We start from the raw sequence: 27343 nt of genomic DNA, 5'->3' as shown, positions 1-27343 counted from the left end.
TGACTTCTAGGTCTACCAACTCTCACGGGATACTTAATATTAGCCCTAATTCCCTTAATATTCTGGGTCGTTCCTCTTCAACTGTACGGACGAGAAGAGGGAAGGGTAAGGGTCTGAGGGCTAACACCACCTCTTCGTGTGCCCAGGTAAGGGGGCAAATCACAAGCTTCCCGTGCGACAACAACCCGGAAAACCTCCCCAAGACCGAGAACTTGGTTCTAAAACTACCAGGCAATACCAGCTCACCCACGCCGTCAGTCTAAGTAAAGATGGTAAACTGACTCGAGAGTCCAGACCTCTTGGCTTGGATCCCCGGAGGCTCCAAGCCTGCCTGAGCGGCGCGGCCACCTCGCAGGGGGGACGTCCTGGTCAGCTCTGCGGCATGAAAACTTGACCTTAAAAAGCAACGAAGCTCGTCCCTGCGGAGGGCATCGCCAGGAGGTCCGCCCCACAGCTTGCGATCTCCAAACTGGTGAGACCTCACCCCACCACCCCACCCCACCCCTCCCCTCCGCCCCAGAGCGCCCAGTGCTAATGGACAAGCCACTGGTGCAGCCCATCCCCGAGCGCCTCGTCCCTCTCCCGCCCACGCGCTTCCCGCCTACCAGGGACGAGGACGCCGGGGACCCGAGTCTCGGGCAGCGTCGCCGGCGGCGCTGGGGCTGCGGTGAGGCTGGAGCGCTGGGTTGGGGGGGGGGGGAGGTGGGAATAGCCGGCGTCGCGCCCCCTCCCCCTTGGCGCCCCTCGCCAGAGCGGCCCTTGTGCCGCGGGACGGAAACTGCGGGCCCCCCGCCTCGGAAAGGGCGCGTGCCGGAGCCGCGTTCTCACCGCTCGGGGAGAGTCCGGGGAAACCCTGGTGCGGACACGCCGCGCGGGTTCCCGAAGTTGCGGCGTCCGCGAGTGCCGAGGCGGGGTCACCCGCAATAGCCCCCGACTCCATCTCCACCCGCCGGGTGCCCGCGCCCTTCCTCCCGGCACCCGCTAGGCGCGCAGCCAGGCCGGGGCTCAGCCCGGGATCCCGCTGCGGCACCCCGTGGTCGGCGTCCCCGCCCCCACCCCCCCCCCCACCCCCCCGAGAGCAACGCGGCGCCCAAGTTTTCCCTAGCGGGAAAGTCAAAGTCTCGAGGAGGAGAGGGTCCGGCCGTCCCGGCCACTCCGTGGCTGGGATCGGAGCCCTGCACCCCGGCCCCGGCCGTTCCTCGCTGGCCTGCGTGGCCAAGTCGACTTACGAAAGGGAGCAGGGGAGCCCCGGACGCGGGGTCCCCGCGGCTGCAGAGGCCGTCCGGGAGGGGGCCGCGAGCTGCGCTCCGGGCTCCCAGCCCCTCTGCGGCGGCGGCGGCGGCGGCTCGCTCCCGCCTCCTCCCCTTTCGCCAACTCGGCGGCGCGCCCTGCTAGGGAGTTGCTTTCCCTCGGCCGGGGGTGGGAGAGCGCCGAGCGGCCCCCGTGACGTGGAGGAGAAAGGAGGAGCGCCGTCGCCGCGCTCCCGCAGCGGGAGCTCCCCGCCCCTGCACTCCGGGGTCCCCGCTCCAAGCTTGGGACAAAGTTGCGAGGCGCGCGCGGCGCGCTCCGCTCCGGCCGAGCCGCGCGGCTCTGCGCCGCTGCCCTGAGCGTCATCCAGGTCCGGGTGCCTCCCCGCGTTAAACAGACAAGAAATCTGAGGTCCGGGGAGCCAAGAGACTTGCCCAAAGTCGCTCAGAGGGCGGTGACAAAGCAAACTTACATCTGCGACTCCTTGCTTTCCCCCAAGGCTGTGCTCTGTGAAGCTCGGGCCCTGCAGGATTTGCCTCGCTCTCATTGGTGAGACTGGGACAGTGTCCCACGCAGCCGGGAGAAATATCTAGGAACAGCGTGGGAAGGTGGAGCTTTATGGCCAATAAATAGGGTACAAAGTTGTTTTCCGTCAGTGCCTACATGCCAAATAGACACTCCAAGGCTTCCTTTTTACCCGAGAAAGCGGGGCGGGCTGGGGGTGGGGGGGTCGGTGAGGGCGTCAGGCCTTGAGGGCGTGGGATCCGGTACCAGTCCTGATCCCGGAATAATTGAATGAAAGCAAGCTCAGACCTACTTAACCAACTAAGAAATATCTACAGCTTGAAATATACTAATTTTTGGAAGTGGATGTGATGCAGGCAGGCCAGTCTGAGGACACGGGAGGGGGGCCCCAAAGGACTAGCCAAAAGGATCCTTGGCTTCGAGCAGGATAGAAATCACATGTGAAAGGTTTATGGAATAGCGGGAGTGACCGAGAATAGCAGAGGGAGTGTCTGGGAGACTCCAAGGGGGGAATGAGTCTAGGGGTTGCTTTGGGTTAGGGATTTATATTGGAAAGGTGTCCAGGGTATGTGTTCCTTGAGGATTCCAGGAGAGGGGCCAAAGGCACATGACAGGTGAATATTAGGTGTTATTTTAGAAGGTCCGCGGTGTTGATGCCAGCGTCAGCCCAGATTTGATCAAAGCTAATGTCCTGGAATGAGTTTGGGATCTGGCTCTTTTTAGATGTTATCTGGTATCTGAGAACTTAGGACAGAACTCAGAGAATAACTTTCTTATTTCCCCCTTGGAGTGGGAACATAGCTCCTCTGGTTTATGCAAACGCAAAAAATAGAACATGAGTAAATAGGGCCTAGCAGAAGAACAGCAGAGATGGAGCCTTTCTAAAAATGGAGTCCCTTCCGTTTCCCTATCTCAGATGCTTTATCTGTGCTGGCAGTTGTCTACTTCCAGAAGTCTCCTGCAGCACTCCTGTTCCTTTTAGGGCCAGAGGCTCCTAGGGCCTGACTTTTAGAACAGGAGGCCTACGAGGCAAGTAAGTCACAGCTGGTTTGCTGCTTCCTTCAGTGTCAGTCCGTGTTGACTAAGGGCTTGCCATATGCCTGGTTGGTGGATGGAGAGCCAGATAAGACCAGACTCTGACACCCAGTGAATCCCAACTAGGGAGCACTGCATAAGACTCCGTATCCTTTACTCCCAGGATCTAGAGTCTGTCCACAGTAGTAGAGACTCTGAGACTACTCTGCCTCTTAAAAACTTCTCTGTGCCAGGGGAGCAAATACTTCAAGATCCGTTTTGCAGGCACTTTCAAGTAAATGGCCAGCTTTGCACTCATCTCCTTTTCCCCAGTGGGACCTCCTTTTTCTGCAAGAGTCACTAAAGATCAGGTAATTCACTCTGCTTGTCTCCCCCATCTGCACACGAAGAAGATGATGATAAAAACAAGTAAGGCTTCTATCATCCATCTTGGGTGCTATTCTAAGATATCTATACAGACTCCTTTAATCATCACAAAGTTACGAAAGAGGTGCCATTTCTATTCTGATTTTATAGATGACAAGAGGGAAGCAGGTGAAGTGAAATAAGTTGCCAATAAATGGAAGAGCCAGAACTCAGACCCTGATGGGCTGCCCCAAGTATCCATGCTGTTAACAGCTGAGGAGACTGAGGCCTCTGAGACTGGGATTTGAATGGCCCACCGGCCCACACCAGCCCCCACTCGCACCACCGAAGCTTCTGGTTATCTCAAGCAAGGGGCGTTACGAAAGCCACACTCACAGGATTCCTCCCAAAGAGACCAGTTTTCTTATTCTGAATATATCCAATCAGAAGTGGTTACCCAGGGGCATCTGGGTGGCTCAGTCGGTAAAGGGTCCAACTTCTGCTCAGGTCATGATCTTGCAGTTTGTGAGTTAGAGCCCTGCATCAGGCTCTGTGCTGACCTCTCAGAACCTGGATCCTGCTTCAGATTCTGTGTCTCCCCCCTCTTTCTGCCCCTCCCATGCTCATGCTCTGTCTCTGTCTCTCAATAATAAATAAATGTTAAAAAATTTTTTTTAAAAAGTGGGTATCCATTCACTCACTTGCTCCCCTGTCTCCAACTCCCAGATCAACCTACTTACTAGTCATAAAGCAAACTGTTTCTATGATGGGACCTTAAAAAACACCTTTAGCATAAAGTTTGGGCACGTTGTTTTGGATTGTTCTATATTCAGACCATGCCCATTCTCTCCCTGCCCTCTCTATTCACTGCCATCAATTAGTCCCTTTCCTTAAAACAGTGCCCCAAGTCTTCCAAAAGCTGATTGTCCAAGGCTGGATGGTGGCCACGGAAGGTCTCTGCTACGCTGTGCAGCACGCTCAGTATTCCTGTTAGTTTCCCAGAGCTGCCGTAACAAATTACCACGAACTAGGTGACTTAAAACAGTAGAAATGTATTCTTTCACAGTCTGGACCCAGAAGCCTGAAATTAAGGGGTTGGCAGGGCCATGCTCCCTCTGAAAGCTCTAGGGAAGAATACTCCTCTGTCTCTTCCTCGCTTGCGGTGGTCAAGGGCACTCCTTGGCGCTCCTCGGCTTGCAGAAACATCACTTCAGACTTTGTTTCCTTTACTACGTTAGCCTTCTTTTGTGTGTGTGTGTCTTCTCTGTGTCCAAATTTCTGTCTTCTTTAGGGTTATCGGACACTGGGTTTAGGACCACCCTAATCCAGTATGACCTCATCTTAACTTGATTACATCTGCAAAGACCCTATTTCCAAATAAGGTCAGGTCCACAGGTTCTGGGTGGACATGAATTTTGGGAGGACCCTATTCCACCAAGTACCAGCCCTAAAAGTCACTGTTAATGAAAATGTTTGCTTGAGCTAAGGAGGCAAAGAGTTATAAATCACAGGGCCTCTCCTCCAAGTAAGACATTGTACTTACAGACATAGTCCCTGTACCCAGAACATCAATAATCAACAGGACAGGAGATGCTAAGCGCCAAATGATGGGCCAAATGACAGCCATGCTCAGGAAGTCAGCCAAGGGGACACAGTCACTGAGGACACCACTAAAGCACATCACTCCGAGCAGAGGGCAATCTAAGCACACCCTTGTAGGAAAGCAAAGATAAGTAAGGATAGCTTATCAAAAGCACAGCTGTGAGTGGGGAAGGCGTGCCTGGCAGAATTTTACTTCTGAAGTTTTACTGCAGAAATGAGAGGCTAAAAGGACACCTACCATATGGAGTATAAGAACAGGGTAGATTATTTGGCCACAATAATGGTATGTTGCAATGCCATTGCAATTAGCATGCTTTAAAGTGCTCGTTCCTTTCATTAATTTCATTCGGTCTTTTTTTTTTTTAATGTTCTATTTATTTTTGAGAGAGCACAAGTGGGAGAGGCAGAGAGGGAGAGAGGGATGAAGGATCTGAAGGGAGCTCTGAGCTGCCAGCACAGAGCTGGATGCTGGGCTTGAACTCACGAAACACATGATCGTGACTTGAGCCGAAGTTGGATGCCCAACTGACTGAGCCACCCAGACGCCCCTCATTTGGTCTTTTTTTTTTTTTTAATTTTTTTTCTTCGTTTTTATTTTTATTTTTGGGACAGAGAGAGACAGAGCATGAACGGGGGAGGGGCAGAGAGAGAGGGAGACACAGAATCGGAAACAGGCTCCAGGCTCTGAGCCATCAGCCCAGAGCCCGAAGCGGGGCTCGAACTCACGGACCGCGAGATCGTGACCTGGCTGAAGTCGGACGCTTAACCGACTGCGCCACCCAGGCGCCCCATTGGTCTTTATAACAATCAGAGTGTCATCAGAGAAAAGGACATTATATCTTACATCTAAGGATCCTGGGGCTCAAAGGGGGCAAATAATTTGCTCAGGTCAAACAGCAAATCGGTTGTAGAATTGGTATGAAACACACTGGCCTCAATAGTCCTTGTTCAGGAATTTCCTTACCAAATGATGTTTTCCCCTGGGTGAGCCTTCCAGTACTGGCTGTGTTGTCCTTGGCCCAAGGAAAGCATCTGAAGAACAGGGTAATCCTATAATAAATGAAAAGCCTTCCTAAAGCCATGTGAATTCCAAATTGGAATTGTGATAAACCTCCCCCAGACATCTGAATTGGTTTCACTAAACCTTCTGAGTATTTTTGGCTGTATTAAAGAATCTCCTTTGGCCTTCTAGAAACATAATAGGATACAGTGGCCTTCTGAGAAGCTCAGCTGATTACCTCATGAAAATAGAAGTTGGAGAAGTTGAGATGTTGGATACAAAAGGCAACAGATTACATCACAAAATGGTAAGCTGACAAAAACTGATAATCACAATTTCGTGTTGGATCTCACCAGTGTGGAGTCGTGCACAGATGACCAGATCTTGGCATGTTTGAAAGATTTTCCACTAAGAATCTGTAGCTGTGGCAAGCAGCTGGAAGTAAGCAGAAAGTCTAACCTTGGGCTGAGTATCTGATGATTGATGTGTATTTTCCTGGATTTTCCTTTACTTAGTAATCAGGGAACTTGCTGTATCCTCTGCTGGCTGTGTTTAATGGTATGTTTAAGGATGAAATGCTTTTGAATCTAGTGTGATTCACTGAGTTCTTACCTGTGCAAAGTGCTACACTGGTTGCTACAAGAGAATACAAAAATATAAGAGACAGTCCCTGACCTTGAAGAAAAGCCCATATCATTTAGGAGAGATGAGACGTAGAGATTAAAAATGGTATAAGTGGGGCTGCAATGATATTCTCAGCAGTTTCTCATCAATCAGTTGTCTGTTCAGATGCAACTTCTCTTGCCACCCTTTTTACAACAATGGCTTCCTGTACCTCCATATCACCTTCTAGCCCTTTATCTTGCTCTCTGGCCTTTATGACATTTGTCACTATCTGAAATTAACTTCTTTGCTTGTTTACTCTGCCCCTAGACAGAGGACATGGAATTGTCTCATTTTGTGGTGTATTCCTAGCAGTTAACAACAATGCTGGGCACATATTTGGTGCTCATTAAAATTTTCCAGACAAATGAATGAAGTACATATTAATCAACTGAAAATGGGCCAAGATAAGTTGAATTAATGTAGTGTTTCCCACATTTGACTGATAAAACTTATATGGGCACTATCAAAAATTTTTTTGTGAAGATTTTGATTCAGTAAGCCTGGAATGGGGCCCAGGAATCTGTATTTTTAAGAAGCATCCCAAATGATTCTTTTAATGGGACAAGTTTCAGAAACACAGGATTAATGCAGTGATTGATGCATTGATGGTGGTTGGAAAAAAAAACAAAACTGAAGTTACAAGATCAGTTTCCAAAGATCAGTGGCTGCTCACTGGAATCACCTGGGAGAGATTTAAAAAACCCTGTGGGTGCCTGGGTGGCTCATTTGGTTAAGCAGCCTACTCTTGATTTCAGCTCAGGTCAGGTACTCATGGTTAGTGAGTCAGCTATGTGGACAGCACAGAGCCTGCTTGGGATTCTGTCTCCCCCTCTTTGCCCCTCCCCCCCACATGGGTACGCGTGCTTGCTCTGTCTCTCTCTCTCTCTCTCTCAATAAATAAATAAACTTACAAAAAAAAAAAAAAAAATCCCGACAGCCCAGACACTACTCCAGATCAATGAAACTAGAATCTCTTGGGATGAGGCCTAGATTTGGTCTGGGTTTTAACATTCATCAGGTGTTCCTAATAAATATCCAAGACTGACAATCCCCTGAGATCTGCAGAAATATTTTATAAGTACTCCATGTATATTGCTAGGTTGTGGTCCAGTGGCTTCCAGCTTATTGTGTCCCACAGCTAGAATCCTTGATCTCCTAGTCTGGAAGAAACACATGCAGACACTTACACAATAACCCAATTTGGGGAGAACTATAGTAACTTTTTGCTATTGTAAAACATGTTATTGGGGCGCCTGGGTGGCTCAGTTGGTTAAGTGTCTGATTTCGGCTCAGATCATGAGCTCGTGGTTGGTGGGTTCGAACTGTGTGCTGACAGCTCAGAGCCTGGAGCCTGCTTCCAATTCTGTGTCTCCCTCTCTCACTGCCCCTCCCTCGCTTGCATTCTGTCTGTCTGTCTCTCTCTCTTAAAAATAAACATTAAAAAAATTTAACAAAAAAGGTTATTTAAAGCAACAACTGAATAAAATCTCATGTACTTCATGGCCAGAGAAAAAAACACATACAATATTTTGAAGGTGAGAAAGCCAACGCCCCTTGGGCATAGCCTAGATGGTTAGAATGAGTCATAGAGAGTAAAAATGCTATGCTTATAATAAAATGGGAGAAAACAGGGGCACCTGGATGGCTTAGTCAGTTAAGCGTCCGACTTTGGCTCAGGTCATGATCTTACAGTGTGTGGGTTCAAGCCCCGTGTTGGGCTCTGTGCTGACAGCGCAGAGCCTGGAGCCTGCTTCGGATTCTGTGTCTCCCTCTCTCTCTCTGCCCCTCCCACACTCACAATCTCTCTCTCTCTCTCTCTCAATAAATTAAAAAAAAAAAAAAAAGGGAGAAAACGTAGGAGAATCCTGAGTTTCTCTTGGAGGCCTACAGAAAGGTGAGAGGTGGCCCAGGAAAGAGAGAAAGGGGAAGATGTGGAAAGAGTCTATAACAGTGGTTCTCAATCTGGCTGCATATTAAAATCACCTAAGGTGCTTAAGAAATTACCGATCCCAGACTCGTTCTCAAAGATTTTCTGTATTAAGTATAGGGATGTAGTGTGTGTGTGTGTGTGTGTGTGTGTGTGTGTGAGATGCAGCAAGGTTGTTAATCACGGTTCAGAGAGGGGAGCCAGGGCAACTTACCCCTCATAACAACAACAGCTATCATTTTTTTAAAAAATTTTTTAACGTTTTTTATTTTTATTTTTATTTATTTTTATTTTTTATTTTATTTATTTTTTTTTCAACGTTTATTTTTGGGACAGAGAGAGACAGAGCATGAACGGGGGAGGGGCAGAGAGAGAGGAAGACACAGAATCGGAAACAGGCTCCAGGCTCTGAGCCATCAGCCCAGAGCCTGACGCGGGGCTCGAACTCACGGACCGCGAGATCGTGACCTGGCTGAAGTCAGACGCTTAACCGACTGCGCCACCCAGGCGCCCCTTATTTTTATTTTTGAGAGAGTCAGCACAGAGCCTGACTCTGGGCTTGAACCCACAAACGTGAGATCATGACCTGAGCCGAAGTCCGTTGCTCAACTGACTGAGCCACCCAGGCGCCCTGACAGCTATCATTTATTGAGCAACCCCTCTGTGCCAGCCACAGTGGCTGATGCCTGCTTTATGCAGCTTACCTCATTGAATCCTCACGTACATCTGAGGAGGAAGGTACGGTGGTAGCTCCATTTACAGACAGGGAAACCTAGAGAGGGTCACAAGGTTCCCTAATTAGAGAGTGGCAGAGCTAGGATGTCGGCCCCGAGCCTGCTCTCATATCCACTATCTTGTCCTGCTTCAACCAAGGCAGGGTGTGATGAGGACGTCCTTAAGGAGAAACTCCCTGTGGCAGAGGTCATGTCCAGTCATTAAGTTTTGTGCTGTACTGTGCTGGAACTCCTTCCCCTTTATCACCAAGCCTTCCGGGAAGCCCCTGCTCCACAACAGCTGGGGTGGGTGGTGCTTTGGGGAAAGGACCAGGTGGGGTGAGATCAGTATGAGGCAGAGGGATGTGGGAGGTGGTGAGAGCATTAGTGGCTGAGAGCAGTGTCCAAGGACCAAGCTGACCAGTAGGCTGATGGAGTTTCATAGAAAAACAGCTACAGTAGAGAATGTAGAGAAACAGCAGCAGAGGGACCAAAAATGGGGCAGTGGCGGACTTTGCCCTGTGTGTTGACTGAGCGGCTCAAGTCTGTCCCTTGGCTTCTATAGGAAAGGGACCTCCACCATTTTAGAGAGGGGCTCTCTGGGCTTGCGTTACGACACATAAAATAATCTGTGACAGAGAGCCAGGTTCTTCCACATTTGACTGTCTATTATTTATTTATCCTGGATACCTTTTTTTTTTTTTTTGGTTAAGTATCAAAATGTTCTTAAACCTCTCCATATCTACCACTAGCATTTCTGTTTTGGGGACATTTTTACACGAGGAAACCTAATTTTTGTTTTGTTCTGTTTAGTCATTTCGTAACAGTTAATGTGTAGGCATAATGAGCAGAGAACAAAAGTGCTGTGCCGAGGTGAAGATGTTGGGTGATTGGCAAGTCTCACCCACCAGCTGGGTAACTTGTCTCACCACTTCCTGGCCTCCGGCTTTGAAGGACATGACCCAACTTTGTATCTCAGCCAGCCTGCCAGACGTCATGGAACTTTAAGGTGTCTTGTGAAAATCTAAAAACAGAAATGTTAACTGCTTTTGCTTTTAGAAATACCACTATTTACATTACAGCTTCAAATGTTTGCATCTGCCGTTCCTACTTTAAAGTCCCTGGCAAAGTAGCCTAAATGAAAGAATGTGAAGTAACAAATATGTCCACGGAACTTAAGGTTAACCATGCAGACTGTACTCAGGGCTTAAATAGAGACTGAGGCAAGCTGATCTGACATGGCCTCAAATTCTGTTCCTCTTATTTAGGTCCATAAAAGAATTATGGATGTGAGAACGTTATGATTAAGTTTAAGCAGAAGCTTACTGTATTTCTTGGCTTTAACAAGTTTAAGAATGATATAGCCCTGGTATCCTTCTGTGAAATAGGCTTCAACATAAATGTGCTGAGGAGAAATAGGAGAGGGTGTCCAAAGAAATACACATGGTGGGTATGTGCTGTTACCCTTCATGGAACTGGGAATCCAAAGGGACTTAAAAGTCCAGGTCCTCTGGGCACATGCATTCATTTAAAAACAACAGGACAGTTTCCCATGAAAATTGAGTTTGGGCAATATTTCAGATGAATAAGCTTTACTCATTCTTTGTACTGGAACTCCCTAGATTGAGAAAGAGAGAGCCCAAGAACAGATACCAATGTGTTCATATTGCAACTCATCCAGTAAGACTGCTGCATTCCATTTGCCACTTATGTCTCCGTCTGCCATGACTACCTGTCATTCACTGAAGTGAGCAAATACTGACTCCCTCAGAGTGTGTAGGAGGAAGGAGTCGATACGGTCGTCATCACTCAAAATGATGTCAATACTCTTGTAATCATTTTGTACATATATAATCAGGCAAATACTTTTGGTTGAGAGAGAGGAAATATATGGTAGCTGACAGCATGAGTTCTGAAGCCAGATTATTAGGTTTGAATCCCAGCTTTACCACTTGGTAGCTGTGTGACTTTGGGCCAAGTTACTTCATTCTGTCCCTCAGTTTCCTTATTTGTAAAACGGGAATAATATCTCTGCCTCATAGGGTGTGGTGAGGATTAAATGAGTTATTACATTGAAAGTGGTTAACAATGACTGGTACATATTAAGTGTTCAATAAATATTGCTCTTAGCCCAACTCCTCCCCCTCACACATATGTTTGGTGTTTTTGTTTGTTTGTTTGTTTTATTGACAGATTCTGGAATCCGTACAACTGACTACTCTCCTGCACATGGGCAAATCCTTTTTCCTCTCAACCAATCAAGTTAATCCTACTTCCCAGGCCAGTGACTAGTTTACAAACGGGCAGATGGTATAATTCTAGCCAATGAGACACAATGTCCCGGGGTGGTCGTGGTGCTCGGAAAAGATGTGCATTGGAAGAAAGTTATTTCTGTTCTTCTTCTAATGAGGCTGTTTCTACATGTACACCTCCTGTAATAGCCCAGCCATCTTGGCACTGTGAAGGGAGCTGGAAGAAAGATGGAAACAACAGTGACAATGTTGAGTTGAAGAATTAATGAAGTCTAAAGTTTCTACCTCTGGACTCGTTATAGGAAATAAATTTTCCTTATTGTTTAAGCCATTTTTGAGTAGAGTTTTCTACTATTGTACCTGAAACCTTCTAACTGGTTGATATTTCTTGAGCATCTAGTATGTTTGGGATATTTTATGGAAATAAGGTATAAATCTCTAAGCCTGATGTCAACAAGTTTTCCAGCTATTTGCAGGGAGATGAACTATGAGAACGAATAACACCAAGCTGTAAATATTCGGTGCTTGGATCAGGGTGGTCTGAGAAAGCAATACATGAGGTCATATATGAGGAGAGGGCTCAAAGAGTAAAGAACACATAGATGGGCAGAAGAGAGAGGGAATATTCTAGGTAGTATAAACAAATGTATGGGAGAGTTAGGGATTGCGTTAACTTGCTCAGAGCGCCATTACAGAATACCACAAACTGGGTGGCTTAAACAACAAAAGTTACTTCTCATAGTTCTGGAGTGTAGAGATCCAAGATCAAGGATTCAGCAGTGTTGATTTCATTCTGAGCCCTCTGTCCTTGGTTTGCAGATGGCTGCCTTCTTGCTGTGACTCACGTAGTCTTTAAAAAAAAATTATTTTTAATGTTTGAGAGAGAGAGAGAATGAGCAGGAGAGTGGCAGAGGGAGAGGGAGATACAGAATCCGAAGCAGGCTCCAGGATCTGTGCCGTCAGCACAGAGCCTGATGTGGGGCTCGAACCCATGAACGGCAAGACCATGACCTGAGCCAAAGTTGGGCGCCCAACTGAGCCACCCAGGCACCCCTCACATTATCTTTTATTTGTACATGTGCATCTCTGTTATCCCTCAAGGTGTCCACATTTCTTCATAGAAGTACAAGAGATTGTATGAAGACCTACCTTACTGCCATATTTTAATTTAATCACATCTTTAAAGGCCCTATTTCCACATATAGTCACATTTTGAGGTCTCAGGGGTTAGGACTTCAACATATGAATTTTGAGGAGACACAATCCAGCCTATAATAAGGACAAAGAAAGAATGACTTGCTTTTAAGAGTGAGTCAAGGACTGGAGATTATTGGCAGATGAAGCTCGAAGGTTATGTTAGGACCGGAGAGTCGGGGGACTGGAATGTTGGGCCTAGATTTTACTCTTGCAGCAGCAGGGAAGGAAAAGAGATCTTTAAGAATAATTTGGCACACTGTGCATGTTTTATAAAGAACTGGATGAGGGAAATGGGGTAGAATTGCTGTTGCACATAGTCTAGATATGCACTGATAAAAGTACTGAACTCAGGGAAGTAAGGTGGAGGGAAATGAATGAAAGAGAAATTGAGAAAAGAACAAGATGTATGCTTGGACATTCCCAGCAATCAGACCCGTGGAGTCTGTGCCATAGTAATTCAACTCATAAAAAGAAATATGATTTTATCATAATAGGATGGTGAGGTCTGGGACATTGTGGTTCCAGCTTCCTAACAGGACTGACTACCTGTCTGAAAGGGAATAGGCTTCTTTGTTGAGTATGGAGTATCCTAGAGGTGGTCAAGAAGTTAATGTTAGAGAAAGGATACAAATATCAGGTAGAAGACTGGATTGTTAGCTATTCTTGGAGGTCCCATACATGGCTTAAGGCCAGAAGCTTGAGGGTTTCATTTAGAACTCAAAATAGCCAAAACATCTAGCAAACACTCCACACTGTTGTTTTCTCACGGGGATGATCTGGGGTATCCATAGCTCTCTGAACTCTAGACCCTTTTGTTGTTTAGTTTGGACAAGACTCAGCATGCCTCAAGGGCACTGGGGATTATGTTAGCTACCAGTTGGTAGATACATTCTTAATGGGCTTAGAAAATTAAGTTTAAGAATTTGACCATTAAGATGAAAACTCAGAATTTTAAGTTCTTGTACTATCAACTTAGAATGTATGACTTTTGTAAATTGTAATCACTAAACAAAATACCTGCTTAAGTTATTCTTTAAAAACTTTTTTTAAGTTTCAAAAGAAGCATGTGTTGGTTTTTTTTAAGTTGAATCTACACTGCAAAAGCATCCTTCCACCCTTCCCAGTCCAACTCTCTTAAGGGCAGACACTACAAATTGTTTTCTTTCTGGCATTCCAGAGCTTTTACTCGACATACCTGCACCACCCCCCCCCCATGCTCATTATCTACAAGTACACATTTCATGACTCATCAAGTATATGTCACACACATAATATAAATACATGCATATTTATTGGCTATAAAAATTATATACACACTCAAAGGCACATTTTTTATTCAACACAATCAGGACTTGCATTAACCACTACCTATCAATGTGAATTTTTTTCATTTATATATATAATTTCTCGGGGCGCCTGGGTGGCGCAGTCGGTTAAGCGTCCGACTTCAGCCAGGTCACGGTCTCGCGGTCCGGGAGTTCGAGCCCCGCGTCGGGCTCTGGGCGATGGCTCAGAGCCTGGAGCCTGTTTCCGATTCTGTGTCTCCCTCTCTGCCCCTCCCCCGTTCATGCTCTGTCTCTCTCTGTCCCAAAAATAAATGTTGAAAAAAAAAAAAAAAAAAAGAAAATATTATATATAATTTCTCGTGTTAGTACATATATTTGCAAATGAGTCATGTTTTAAACATTTCCTTAAATAACAAAAGCCAAATAGGCCACCTCATGTACATTATTCAAGATTTAGGGGCACCTGGGTGGCTCAGTTCATTAAGCATCTCTTGGTTTCAGCTCCGGTCATGATCTTACAGTTTCATTAGTTTGAGCCCCACATTGAGCTTGGGATTCTCTCTCTCCTTCTCTGTCCCTCCCCCACTCACTCTGTCTCTCTCTCAAAATAAATGAATAAACTTAAAAAAAAAAAAGATTTACAAAAATAGGGAGGCCTGGGTAGCTCAGTCGGTTAAGCATCTGGCTCTTGATTTCAGCTCAGGTCATGATCTCACAGTTTGTGACATCGAGCCCTGTGTTGGGCTCAGCGCTGAGTGTGGAGCCTGCTTGGGATTTTCTCTCTCCACCGCCCCTCCCCCCTCCCCACCATTCCCCTGCTTGCGTGATCTCTCTCAAAATAAATAAATAAATAAATAAACAAACAAACATTAACAAAATTCTATAATGTTAAAAAAAAGAATTAGAAAAATATGGTAATCTGAAGAAATGATAATAGCGTAAGAAACTTTTTAGTTCTCAAATATTACATGTAGGGGTATTCTAACCTGATCATTTTCAATGGACTCTCACAAGAAGAAAAATGATCCAAGATGTCTTTACACTTTTATTAATATGCAAACCTTTCCAGGTGCTTCCTTTTCAGATATTTAAAATTTTTACTTGAACAAGAACACACGCATGGTACGCATTTCAAAAGGTGCCAAAGAGCACAGGTGGTTCAGAGTCCCCCTTTCTTCTCAGTTCACTAGCCCCACGATTTTTCTTCCCACAGACAACTGTTAACCAGTTTCCCATGTATTCTAAAGATATTTATGACTCTATACATTTAAAATAAGAAAATATCAAAAAAGCAAGATTGTATCTCCCAAAGTCTAACACTTATGAGAGTAATTTTTATCACAGTTTGGTTCCTCTACCCAGATGACCCAAGCCACGGAGTCAAAAAGCTTCTTTGGGTGCCTAGGTTAATGACAGGCAAAGAATAAGATGGCAATCACAGGATTAAGATAGACCCTTGGGGGGTGCCTCGATGGCTTACTGGTTGAGTTGGACTCTTGATTTTGGCTCAGGTCATGATCCCAGGGTCAGGAGACTGAGCCCTGTGTTGGGCTCTGCACTGGTGTGGAGTCTGCCTAAGATTCTCTCTCATTCTGTCTCCTTTGTCCTTCCCTCATGCACACATGCATCCTCTCTCAAAAAGACAGACAGACCCTTGAGAACTCTTGCCAAGTTTCCTTTTTTAAATTTATTCAGGGGAGGGGGGGACAGAGAAAGAGAGAGAATCCCAAGTAGGCTCTGTACTGACATGGTGGCTCTATCTAAGGGATCCTGAGATCATGACATGAGCAGAAATCAAGAGTCAGATGTTCAACTAATGTGCCATCTAGGTGCTCCCCAAGTTTCTCTTATAAAAATCTTTCTTACAAAAAAAAAAATAAAAATCTTCATGACAATGTAGCAAAAGGTTAAGTATATCCTATTTAAAATAATCAGCCACCAAATCAACATTTGATTCATTTTTTGTTCTAAGACTTACCATAGTTACAGTTTTATCTATGCTAAATTTTATGAAATTTAAAATAAACCTCTTTCATAATTTTATATTTTGGTCACAAGATAAGTTCCAAAGTAAATGGGGGAAGGTACCAGGACATTAAGTTCTTGTTTTAAGTAGATACACTTTAGCCTGGCCTTTTCAGGACCATTTATCAATCTTTTTTTTAATCCTTACTTCCCTTTAGTTAACTGTTATTTATACAAAGGTAGAAGTATTGACTGAAAGATGAGTTTTACATTTATGTTAATAAAAAGCCAGAGATTCAATGTGGTTTAATTCAAAAATGCCTTTATTACAATGGCAAAAAAGTATTTTATCTAACTACAATAGTTTGAGTTCTATTTTTTCTTACAATAGTAAACACACATCTTAAGTAGCAACTCATAAAGTGTGTATTAAAATAGGCCCTCCGGCCCATAGAAGATAAAATATGAATGTGGCTTAATAATATGAATACCCATTAAATTATTAAGAAAACAAGGTTTTAGAATGTTAGCTCTTCGCATTCCACATAGAACTTCCAATGTTGATCCATTATATGGCATGGGAGAAATTCTTGATCGCTGATTAATAGAACTTCTTTTATTTGTAGATAATGTGGGATGCTTTGCATTGACTCTCTGGAAGTTCCTATTTAAAGAAGAACCAACAAATTAAACCCTATTTTTAAAAAAATAGTATTTAAATTTGCTTATTACAAATCTTAGACCCTAGTCAAGTCTACTGAGCACAAAATGAGATTTCTGACCAAGTCATAATTCACTCACTCCATTTTCCATACCCAAGATAAAGCTATAAATCAGCATTGACTTCTTGGGAAAAAGAAACCTGTCTGCAGTATAAAACACCAAGGCAAGAAAAGGATGACTGCAGCTTCTGAAGGTGGTTATATAAACCCCTCTGTGCCATAATTTCCAGTAAATTGAGAATGAAACAGTAGTGAGGACTAAATGGGATAATGCATGTCAAATGATTGGCTACTGAGTAGCATATAGCAAATACTCAATAAATATAAGCTGCTATTATTATCGTTATTTCTTACTGAAAATAGTATTAGGCTGGAAGACAGATAATCAGTTTTCTAGGCCACACAGACTTGTGTTGTCTCATGCAAGTTTTATGGCTTCTCCGGCCCAGTACAACTCGGAAAATAGCCACAGTGTGAACATTTGGCTCTTCTCGTTCCTCCTCGTCCCCAAAAAAGACCGCACAGCTAACTAATGAACCATTCTACTCATGCAAGAAGTAGGAAGAAACCCATTTTCCTCAAGCGAGATCACCAAATATTAGATATTCTGCACAAGCCTCCTTAAACTGAATTGCTAGCTTCATCACTAGGCAAAAGGACAGGCTCATGCACCTATTCATGTTATCTAGTGGCCTAAATTAGCACTTCAAAATGACAAGCTAATTAGTTAGGTTAAAAATAATTTTAACTTTTACTTTTCTTTCTCCTGTAACATTTTAAAAAATTCCCTTAATAGATCGTAAGTAAAAATAATCAGACTCATCATTTTAACTGATAGTTCACTCCTCAAACATCACTAACCTACGTACTCCTTTCATTCAACCCATGTTACCTCTCTGGTTCTCAGTTTCATCATCTGTAAAATAGGTCCAAGACTAGATGATATAGAAATTTCACTTCTTTGCTTACTCTAGTTATAAATGGAAATGAATATATATATCATTTTCCCTTTGATTGGAATTATACTTCTTGTTCAGAAGTGTATATATATACATACACATTCTCATTCTGAACAAGAAGTATAATTACAGTCAAAGGGAAAATGATTAGGAATTATTTTAATAGATTGTAAAAGTACATCTGCTATAGTTACACTGGGGAAAAAGTCAATTACAGCTATTTAAATACAAAATTCAATGCCTTTTTAAAATAAAAGGATTCTAAAGGCTAAACATGGTGGTAGAGTATTAGGTGATTTGATATTTAAAACTAAATTAATAGTATGAGATAGATTTATATTGATTAAGATCAAAAGCCATCTGTGAAAACTATACTGAAATCAAGAAACAGACTTAGACATTATATTTTGAAGTTTAAATTATTTAAGCCCTTTCTTTATGGGAAAATAAATTTTATACGTGGTTTCTTAAGCTGAACTGGGTTTGAGACAGTTGACTTTATATGTAAAGTGTTCATGTTTTTTTCTGTGTTGTACAGACATCAGGTCTGGAGTTTTACTAATAAGAAACTCATCAAAGGCCTAAGGTATGTAAAACAATCTGGCAGAGGGCCTGGCACACGGCAGGTGCTCAACAGATAAATTAGTTTTCTTCTCTTTCCTCCCCTATCAGTGGATATATATCCTCCACTTTAAGAATTAGGTCAAAGTTAATCATGATACTAGGATGAAAAAAATTATGATTAAAGTAATGAAAAACAATCAAGAATCATCAACAGGAGCTGAAATAAACACCTTCTGCTCTGTTATCAGACACCCATCTTCCTTAGGTGTTTAAGTTTGAAGAAGTTCTTAACCACATAAAACAGAAGCACCTGTGAATGTTTGTGCTCTCTCTGTTACACATACTTTTACAGAGCAATGAAGCACCGTAATAGCACTGGAATGAACAAAATACTTTCTTTAAAGTAATTTATTTACAACATATTATCAGTAGGTCAAGGACAGTTTTTAGCAAAATCAAAAAAGAGTCTATTTTTTTTTCTGAAAAAGCATGTTCTATTTTCAAATGAAGAAATGATGAAAGAAAATGATATAACTAATATGCATTAAATGATGGCTTGGGAAAAGAAAGACTTCAGGAGATACTCTTTTTTTCTTAGATGAATACATTTGACATAATTTTCTTTGAGTGTTTTACTACTGTGCTGACAGGGGACATAGATATATATAAGTAAGATTGGCTTTCTGAGTAAATAATGAATTGTGATCTACATTAACAGATTTTTTTTAAGTACTGTAAAAAAGATTGATATGTCTGTACACAGTGATCACAAATTATGTAGAAGTTTGGGAATGTTCATTTTTTCCTTCCAATTTATTCTGAAATATCAGTGAAGATTTCCTCAATAACACAGAAGAGAAACTACAGCCAAGTAGGCAGAGGCTTAGGAGGAAGTTGTGAAATTTCAAGGGAAAATGCACCATAGATTCACTCCATTTTATAGCTTCTAAGGACTTTAGTGATACATATATATCAGGATTTCACCAACAGAATTTCATTTTTTAAGGCTGGTGTTTGTATGATTAAAATCTTTAAAAAAAGATTTTTTTTTTTACATTTATTTATTTTTGAGAGACAGAGCCAGACAAAGTGAGAGTGGGGGAGGGGCAGAGAGAGAGGGAGACACAGGATCTGAAGCAGGCTCCAGGCTCTGAGCTGCCAGCACAGAGCCCGACACGGGGCTTGAACTCATGGAGGGCGAGATCATGACCTGAGCCGAAGTCGGACACTCAACCGACTGAGCCACCCAGGTGCCCCTGATTAAAATCTTTAATTACAAATAGCATATACCTTCAAATCTGTTAATGTACCACATTCTAGCACTCTGGAGTCCACCAACACATTCACCTGAGTTACCAACTTGACTAGTTTTTGTGCGGGACTAAGAATAAAAGCTCTTCCATCATCTCTGATTCACTGGATAAAGTCTCAAAACAGCAAGATTAAAAACTTTTATCACTAATCCTCGTGACTCAGGATTTTTTTTTTTTTGAGAGAAAGAGAGAGGGATTGAGTATGCATGTGCCCAAGTGGGAGTAGGAGACGGACAGAGAGACTGGGAGACAGAGAATCCCGACACTGGACTCGATCTTATGACCGAAATCATGACCTGAGCTGAAATCAAGAGTCAGATGCTTAATCAAATGAGCCACCCAGGAGCCCCTAGGATATTCTTGATACCATGATTCCAAATGATATGAAGAAATAAATTAGTTATTCAGTTTGCTATTTGTCCCATGAAATGCTGACATCATCTGATTAAAGAGGTTTAGGAAATGTTACCAAAACTAAACAGATTTATTATTTATCATGAAGAGGGGGAAGTAGAAGGATATAGCTCTCTTTTAAGTATCTGGTTGAAAAAATGTGAAGGGCCATTAGTCTTCTATCTCACAGTCAGATGTCGAAAATTCAGATAAAGGAGATAATATTACCTAACCGAAATCCTATTTACAATCTGTTGAATTCTTCACAACAAATTCCATTAAGCCTGTGAGATCTAGGCATGTCTACTTATTAGGACAGTCAATCACAAGTAAATTCAGTTTTAAATTAGCAGTCCTTTGGATCATATTCATGCATCCATTAATTCATTATTATTTGATGAACATTATTCAATGAACATTTACTGGCAAGCTACTGTGCTAGTCTTTGGGGAATATAATAAGGAGCAAAAGCCGAGAAAAGTCTCTCTGAACTCAAAGATCTCAGTCCATCAGGGGGTCAAGATTAGGTAGCCAGCAATTATTTATAATATAGAGGGCTGGGGCACCTGGGTGGCTCAGTCAGTTGGGCGTCCGACTTTGGCTCAGGTCACGATCTCACGGTTTGTGAGTTTGAGCCCCGCGTCAGGCTCTGTGCTGACAGCTCAGGGCCTGGAGCCTGCTTTGGATTCTGTGTCTCCCTCTCTCTCTCTGCCCCTCCCCTGCTCATGCTCTGTCTCTCTCTCTCTCTCTCCATAATGAATAAACGTTAAAAAAAATTTATAATATAGTGTTATGCATAAAATTTGACCATCTATTTGCAAAACAGTATGTAAGAATCTATATAGTTCTTATAGAGAACAAACTGATGGTTACCAGAGGGCAGATGGGTGGAGGGATGTGTTAAAAGGTGGCAGGGATTAAGGAGGGTACTTGTGATGAGCACCAGGTGTTGTATGGAAGTGTTGAATCACTATGTTGTACACTTGAAACTAATACTACACTGTATGTCAACTAATTGGAATTTAAATAAAAACTTTAAAAAAAGTAAATGAAATTGGAGAGTTTCTCTTTTTTTTTACCTTGTCCAAATTTCATTTTTTCCAACACCTATTTGCTTGGTTCCTATACTAAGTCATCTAAACAAGGCGCATCTGCAAGTCAAAGGGAGTGCTACTAATAAATTTGCTGGATTAAGGACTGCCCTGGCCCACCTGGGATGCATAATCACCCTAGGTCTGGGAAATGTAAATAGGTCTTCCTAATTTCCTTACTCCCAGAAAGCACTATTCTTTAGAGTGTGACCATTAAAAAGTGTAAGAGAACAGATTATGTTCATGATACGAAGCAGGCTGATGAAATCTGTAAGGCCTTGTTTTTCCTTCAAACTTTGTGTATCCTAGAATGTCAGATCCACAATTTCCATGACATTTTGATATGCAAAAGAGGGAAAAAGGTTTTCTCTTCAATGGTTGGCTTGTAATAAGGTTATAGAGTTTACATTTTTCTAATCTGCCAGGTTGTTGGATTTCTGTCAGGTACTACAAAACCAGGTACAGAAGAGTCCTAAATTAAAGAGGTTCAAATAAAGTTCCAACAGCAGCCTACAGAATGCCAGCAGAGACCTGCAGCATAGCATCCTAGGCCCAGATGAAGGTAGCAAGAAGTTGGCTGGCATATCGGCACTCCATAGTTCTCAAATTAGCATTGACACTGTGTGAAATATCTAAAGGAAAGACAATTCAGTATTTCTGTAAACAGTGTTTACGATTTAGAAATTTGTTTATATTGCAGGCAACAGAAGCAGCAGTTCAGAACCCATTTTTTATTTCATGCTCACTTAGCAGGGGAACCATGAGCCCTCTGAGGAAGGAGAGAAATGGCTAGGGTTGGAAATGCCTGCCTAGAGCTAAGAAACCTGAGGAGCAGATAATTTCTGTGAAATAGGAAATAGGGAAGATCCTGTATTTCTGCTCTAATTCTTGAGGTTAGAAACCAGGAGGATAAAGGGTTTGCTTGACTTTCCTGTGTGTGTGTGTGTGTGTGTGTGTGTGTGTGTGTGTGTGTGTGTGAGAGAGAGAGAGAGAGAGAGAGAGAGAGAGAGAGAGAGAGAGAGACAATTTCTGTTTTACCAGATCTATTCTCCCAGAATGATGAAAAGCACTCTTGAGGCTATCTTCAGAAAAATGGGGAAAATGTATCCTATTCTAAAGCCAGTTTTTGAGACAAAGAAGGACCCTAGGAGGTTACAGTGGATTAGGTATAAAGTTAGGAAAGGAAAGTCCTTGGAATTATTAAGGTTTGTTGTAGGAAGGATGGCCCTGGGGAGACTCTGGTTAGGGGCTTAATGATAGTAATCCCTGTTTGGTTGTTGACTCTGGTTATCACAGAATTATCATCTTCTGTATTGTACTTCCATTTCTGCTTATACTGTCCCCAACTGGTCTGAGGCAGGGACACTGGGGGAAAAAGCAAAGGGTAACAGAGACTTAGTTATATTCGTTTTATAGAAATGTGTGCAGCCTCTTCCCAGATCATTTCAAAATCTGCTGCTTAACGATGAAGACGACATTCTCTTCAGCTTTCTTGGGTTAAAGTTGATTCCACCAGATAAAGCACATTAGTTTACACTAACAAGCAAAGATTTATTTTAGTACTTGATTTTAGAAAACTAACCAAATCACGCCTGCAGGAAGGAAAAAAGTACCATTTTTCCTTTTATATGACACTTAAAAATCTACCCAAAGTAAGTATAATATAGATTTAGAAAATGGAATTGTGAGAAAAGGTGTCATTTAAAAAATTCTCCTAGAATCAACTATGCTTAAAAATGGAGTGCTATAAACAAACCAACAGAAAATAAGTGTTGGTGAGTATGTGGGGAAATTGGAACCCTTGTATGTTGCTTGTGGACATGTAAATGACTCAGTTGCTGTGGAAAACGGTTTGGCTGTTCCTCAAAAACTTCAACATATAATTACCATATGATGCAGCAATTCCACTCCTAGGTATACATCCAAAAGAACTAAAACCAGGTTAAAATAGATGTATAGACATGCTCACAGCAGCACTACTTCCAAAAAAGGGAAACCGAATGTCCTTCAGGGCAAGATCCTTAAAAGCATTATGCTAAATGAAAGATGTCAGACACAAAAGGTTATATATTATATGATTCCATTTATATGATACATTCAGAACAGGCAAATTCATACAGACAGGAAGTAGACCAAGGGGAGCAATTGTTGAATGGGTGTGGAGTTTCTTTTTGGGTAATGAAAGTTGTTTTGGAACTACACAGAGGTGGTGGTTGCTCACCACTGTGAGTGTACTAAATGCCACTGAATTGTTCACTGTAGAATGGTTATTTGAATGTACATGAATGAAAATACAAAACAAGGAGTGCTTTCTCAGTAGCTTTGGGCACTTTCCTTACAACTAAGAAATGGGTGTTGGTCTGCACGTACCTGGAAGACAAGGTTGATGTTGCTGAGGTGCCATGTTTGGCTCTGAGGGTACGGGTATTTCCTCAGAAACATACTTTACAAGCTCTTTCCCCAGATATGTTACCTGTACACAAGTAAGCACAGAATTCAAAAATTCTACATTTCAAAAGAAGCAAATACACGTCTCTCTTGCAAATTGTAACTTTGGTAAAGTATTGACTGTTGTCTATCACAGACTGGCAAACCATAGTCCATGGACAAATCTGGCCTGCCCCCTTTGTTTGTAAGTAAAGTTTTATTAGAACACAAAGATACCCATTCATTTACTTACTATCAATGGATGCTTTTATGCTACACCATCATTGAATATTGGTGACAAAGACCATACGCCCATGAAGCCTGAAATCTTTATTATTTGGCCCTTTAGAGAAGAAATTTGTTACCCCTGCTTTTTATCATTAATTCTCTTTCCATTCACTTAGTAAACAACCATTAAACCAGCATGGGCTACTTTATAGTGTTAAAGAAGTAGTGTTGTACTAATAAAATTAAACCACAAAAGTTAATAGTACTTTTCAAGAAATAAGACATTTAACTGTTCAGGTTAATATCATTTCAGGACTATGCATCCAATTTTTTTGGGTTTTTCTGTTTTGTTTGTGAACTTAGCTATTGTTTATCAGCCTTGAAGGTCAGATCTTAGAGATCCCTGCACACAAATGGGCTAGGCTGAGGCACACTGGCGAACATTTGCCACAGGGTCCTTGGGTTCTCCACTCTTTGTTCCAGGGCAGCCTAATAATACGCCTCAGAAGCTAGGCTCACTGTGGCTAAACCATCCAGTCTCAACTCGAACATCCCTTCCTCCAGGATGCTTTCTTAGAACTTCTAGAAACTTAGGCAATAACCTTCCTCTAGACCCCCATAATTTCTGCGCTTATTTTTCTGTCAAGGAACTTATCTCATTTAAATGAAATTATGTGTTAAGAGGTCTGCTTCCATTAACATAAACTCCTTGAAGACAAGGTCTGTGTCATATTCATTTTTATACTCTTAGCACTTTGCATACTGCCTGACAATCCTGGGGGGAAAACCTCTGCAGTCTGAGCTCTTAAGCAAGATTCTTACATTCTTTGAGCCTCTGTTTGTGCATTTGTAACATGAGTACCTCCAAGCTTATCAGGCTGTTGTGAGGATTAGAATACATGAAAAGCATTTGGCATACTGTCGAGCATGTCCTGAGTGCTCAATAAAAGCTGTTATTTAACAGAATGGGGCAGACATAAGGAATCTGGAAGGTTTAGGCACCCTCTGGGCTCAATCCCATGACCAAACAAACTTGGTAATGGAAATGGAACAGATCTGTCTGACCCACTGTGCTAACCCATCCCCACCTGCCACAGGAGAGATGAGGCCTCTGAATGCCATCTGTCAGTTCTCCCAACAACTAACAATTAGAAACAGCAGATTTTGTTCACGTGGTGCCTTGATAATATCCAAAATACCTTACAGGCCCGTCAATATGCAGGCTCAGTATATTCTCACCTGTACTTCAGATTTAAAGCAGATTTTTATCAGTTAGTACTGGGTAATATAAAGTGGTAAAATTGCACCTTAGTAGCCTTAGAAGTCATGAGTCCGCATAGGTCTTAAACATAGCACTAGGGGTAATTCAGACATAGAACACAGCTTTCAGAAAATCCACGGAGTTAAAGATCTAGTTTCTTCAAGGTGGGGGTAATTTATTGAATGAGGATAATAATATATAGACCTCAAACTGAACAGGCACTAGTCACTCCTGGAAACTGTCCATTTCATAATAGTGTCTGCGCTCTAGTTGTCTAAAGCATAAGAGCCAACAGTCATCATATTTGCATACAACTCAAACTCTGAATCCTAAACTAAATCTTGAATCCAAATCTAGCTCGTATGCCTGCTCTGATAGAGGTATGTAGGATGAGCTGTTGCTGAGGTTTTTAGGGTCTTGGATTACATAGCTGCCAGCAATCTTGACAACTTTACCACTCAAAACCCATTGTGATGAGGGGCAGCTGGTGGGATGCCACCTCCCCCCAGAGGAGAACAGTAATAAAGCCGGAGTTAGGGTAAGATGCGTGCTGTGAGGGTTATCTGCAGGTTGTGGTGGTCCTGCTTTTCTAAAATGTATAACTACAGGAGTGCTTCATCCGAAGGCCACTGATGCTCTCCTTGAGGCTTTTAGGTAGAAGGTCCATTATTCTTCAGAAATTAGTTCATTGTGATTTCCTAATATTATACTTGGGAAAGAAATGGTGTGCATTTGTGTGTGTGTGTGTGTGTGTGTGTGTGTGTGTGTGTGTGTGTGTGTGTGTGTGAGGTAGATGCATGATTCAGTTAGCCACTATTCTGGAAATGTAGTTAATCAGCCAAGTGAAATTATTAATTTATTTTGGTATGGTCTCTGAAGAAATAAAGTACAATCTCAATTGTCATTAACTGCAGTAACAAATGTTTCTCTATACCTTATGTTCTAACGCATCAAGAGAAAATATAAAACATAACCTGCCTTTGAACATTAAAGAGGTGTCCAAGAATTTACTTCCCTGCTGGGGCTCTATTTTATTTGAAAGTATCAGTCCATTTTTCGTATGTCTTCAGGAAAACCATTTGTTGGTACTGACTAATGGGAATCTGTTCATGGATGATCAAATGACTGTTTTACTTCCATTTCAAGTTTTATGAAGCAAGTCTAAACAAATTTACACTATCCCAAAAGGAAGAAAGAGGAAAGGAAAATTGTTTTTGTTGGAGGATGGGAGAGGGGGCAGAAAAGAGCAAAGAAACAGAAGAAAACTGTAGGTTTTTCTTTTAGGTTCACTGTAACACCAAGACATATTTGGCTAAAAAATTAAAATAATTCTCAAATATTTGAGAAGGGAGGATAAAAGTATAATAACTGCCACAAAAGACAGATCCTGGGGAAATATGATGGAAGTGAGGTTCACTTTCACACCGCCCCCCTCTTCCCAATCCCCATCCTAGAGCCTTCTCCACTTCCTTCTCCACTTCCCCCAGGCAGTCTATGTAGCTCCAGGCAAGAGAAGGGCAGTAGGCCTTTCATATTATTTACAGTCTTCAGGATTCACACCTCTTGGATATTTGTATTTTGAAAGGGCCCACATCTCCAGAGTAGAAGCAGGACTCACAGAAGTTTAAGTTAATTAAGACACTTTGGGAATGATTAATTGACTCAATGAGGCTGGCTGGCTGTCCAGATCAACAATTCCCATCACTTTCTATACTCCTACCTCAACCTTTCCCTACCTTGATATTCCTAATCACGGTGGTGGGAGGAATTATTTTAGAAAGTATGTAGGGTGAGGGGTAACCACAGAGAAAAGTTAATACTAGATCCAAAACAGTGAATTTATAAGGGTCGAAACTCAGAGAGTGAGTCATTTGGATGGAAAGTATGTTTGCCCAAGAGAGCGGTCACTGCTCCTTCAGTCACTGCCCAAAATGGCAGTGTATTCTTCATCTGCAAAGATCCAGTCCTGAGCATTCACAAAATGAATGGTCACTGCCATTCTTACAATTTCCTACCACAACTGTATCACAGAAAGGCATTTTTTTTTGCTAGAAGTGAGCAATTTTTGCTGCACAAGAATGAGGCTTTGCACTCACTCTGCCATATCAGGATGATACCTAATAGTCAGGAGACTGCAGGAGTGAGAGGGATCAGTGATGCCCAGTGGGAGTCAGCATCAGAATTCCCTGTATAGCAGCCCAGATGCTTGGGTAGGAAGTATGAGTCATCTCTGTGTCTAGTGGCTGTTGTCATTCTGTCTGAGGCAGGATAAGACCTAGTTTTCTGGCATTTCTTGCCTGACAAGCAACCACTCCGGGACCTATAGCCACACCAGCATTCTCAGAATGAGTCAGGAGAAATGTTCACATTGACCAATGTAGCCCAAACGCCCTGTCACTCAGAAGCAACTGTGAATTCAGGAGTTACTTCAAGATAAGAGGAGGCAAAGGTTTCTGTGTTAAGTTTTAAAAGAGGGTTTTAAACACTGCAAAAATTTTTACTGGGGTAGTGTTTCTCAGCTTGGGGTATTTATTAAAAGTACATGAGCACCCTGTGGTAATTTTTAAGACTATTTTTGAATATTAAAAAAAATCTAAGCCTACTTAGATAATCTGTACAAATAT

The 27343-nt window shown here is 42.6% G+C and overlaps 2 protein-coding genes and 1 long non-coding RNA gene across 9 annotated transcripts in view; 1 reads left to right on the top strand and 2 right to left on the bottom strand.

Annotated features, from left to right (window-relative positions):
• GCNT4 (glucosaminyl (N-acetyl) transferase 4) overlaps nucleotides 1-1894 on the bottom strand; it is a 31196-nt gene extending 29302 nt beyond the window's left edge. Inside the window, exon 1 of one of the 3 annotated variants that reach the window (XM_086698761.1) lies at nucleotides 1230-1894. In XM_086698761.1, the coding sequence (XP_086554887.1) occupies nucleotides 1230-1795 (566 nt within the window). In that variant the 5' untranslated portion in view covers nucleotides 1796-1894. Of the gene's footprint in view, nucleotides 1-296; nucleotides 426-828; nucleotides 1037-1229 lie in introns of those variants that run through there. The other 2 variants (XM_086698774.1, XM_086698792.1) reach the window with 2 other exon arrangements.
• Nucleotides 338-11644, top strand: LOC112861386 (uncharacterized). 2 transcript variants are annotated; one of them, XR_015248486.1, is made up of 3 exons: nucleotides 338-472; nucleotides 5948-6062; nucleotides 11255-11644. It is a non-coding gene; the product is annotated as an uncharacterized LOC112861386 (long non-coding RNA). The 2 variants fall into 2 exon arrangements; XR_015248487.1 differs by lacking the exon at nucleotides 338-472 and adding an exon at nucleotides 1998-3158.
• A 4417-nt stretch (nucleotides 11645-16061) lies between these two features.
• Nucleotides 16062-27343, bottom strand: part of ANKRD31 (ankyrin repeat domain 31) — a 136458-nt gene continuing 125176 nt past the window's right edge. For all 4 annotated transcript variants that reach the window (XM_086698744.1, XM_086698755.1, XM_086698728.1 and 1 more), the window contains 2 exons: nucleotides 23174-23276; nucleotides 16062-16425 (listed from right to left, as the gene is read on the bottom strand). In XM_086698744.1, the coding sequence (XP_086554870.1) occupies nucleotides 16280-16425; nucleotides 23174-23276 (249 nt within the window). In that variant the 3' untranslated portion in view covers nucleotides 16062-16279. The remainder of the gene's footprint in view (nucleotides 16426-23173; nucleotides 23277-27343) is intronic.

The sequence above is a fragment of the Puma concolor genome, chromosome A1 (genome assembly GCF_028749965.1).
Source record: "Puma concolor isolate L17-30 chromosome A1, mPumCon1.1.hap2, whole genome shotgun sequence".
NCBI classification, from domain to species: Eukaryota; Metazoa; Chordata; class Mammalia; order Carnivora; family Felidae; genus Puma; species Puma concolor.
This window is presented reverse-complemented; position numbering and strand designations above follow the sequence as displayed.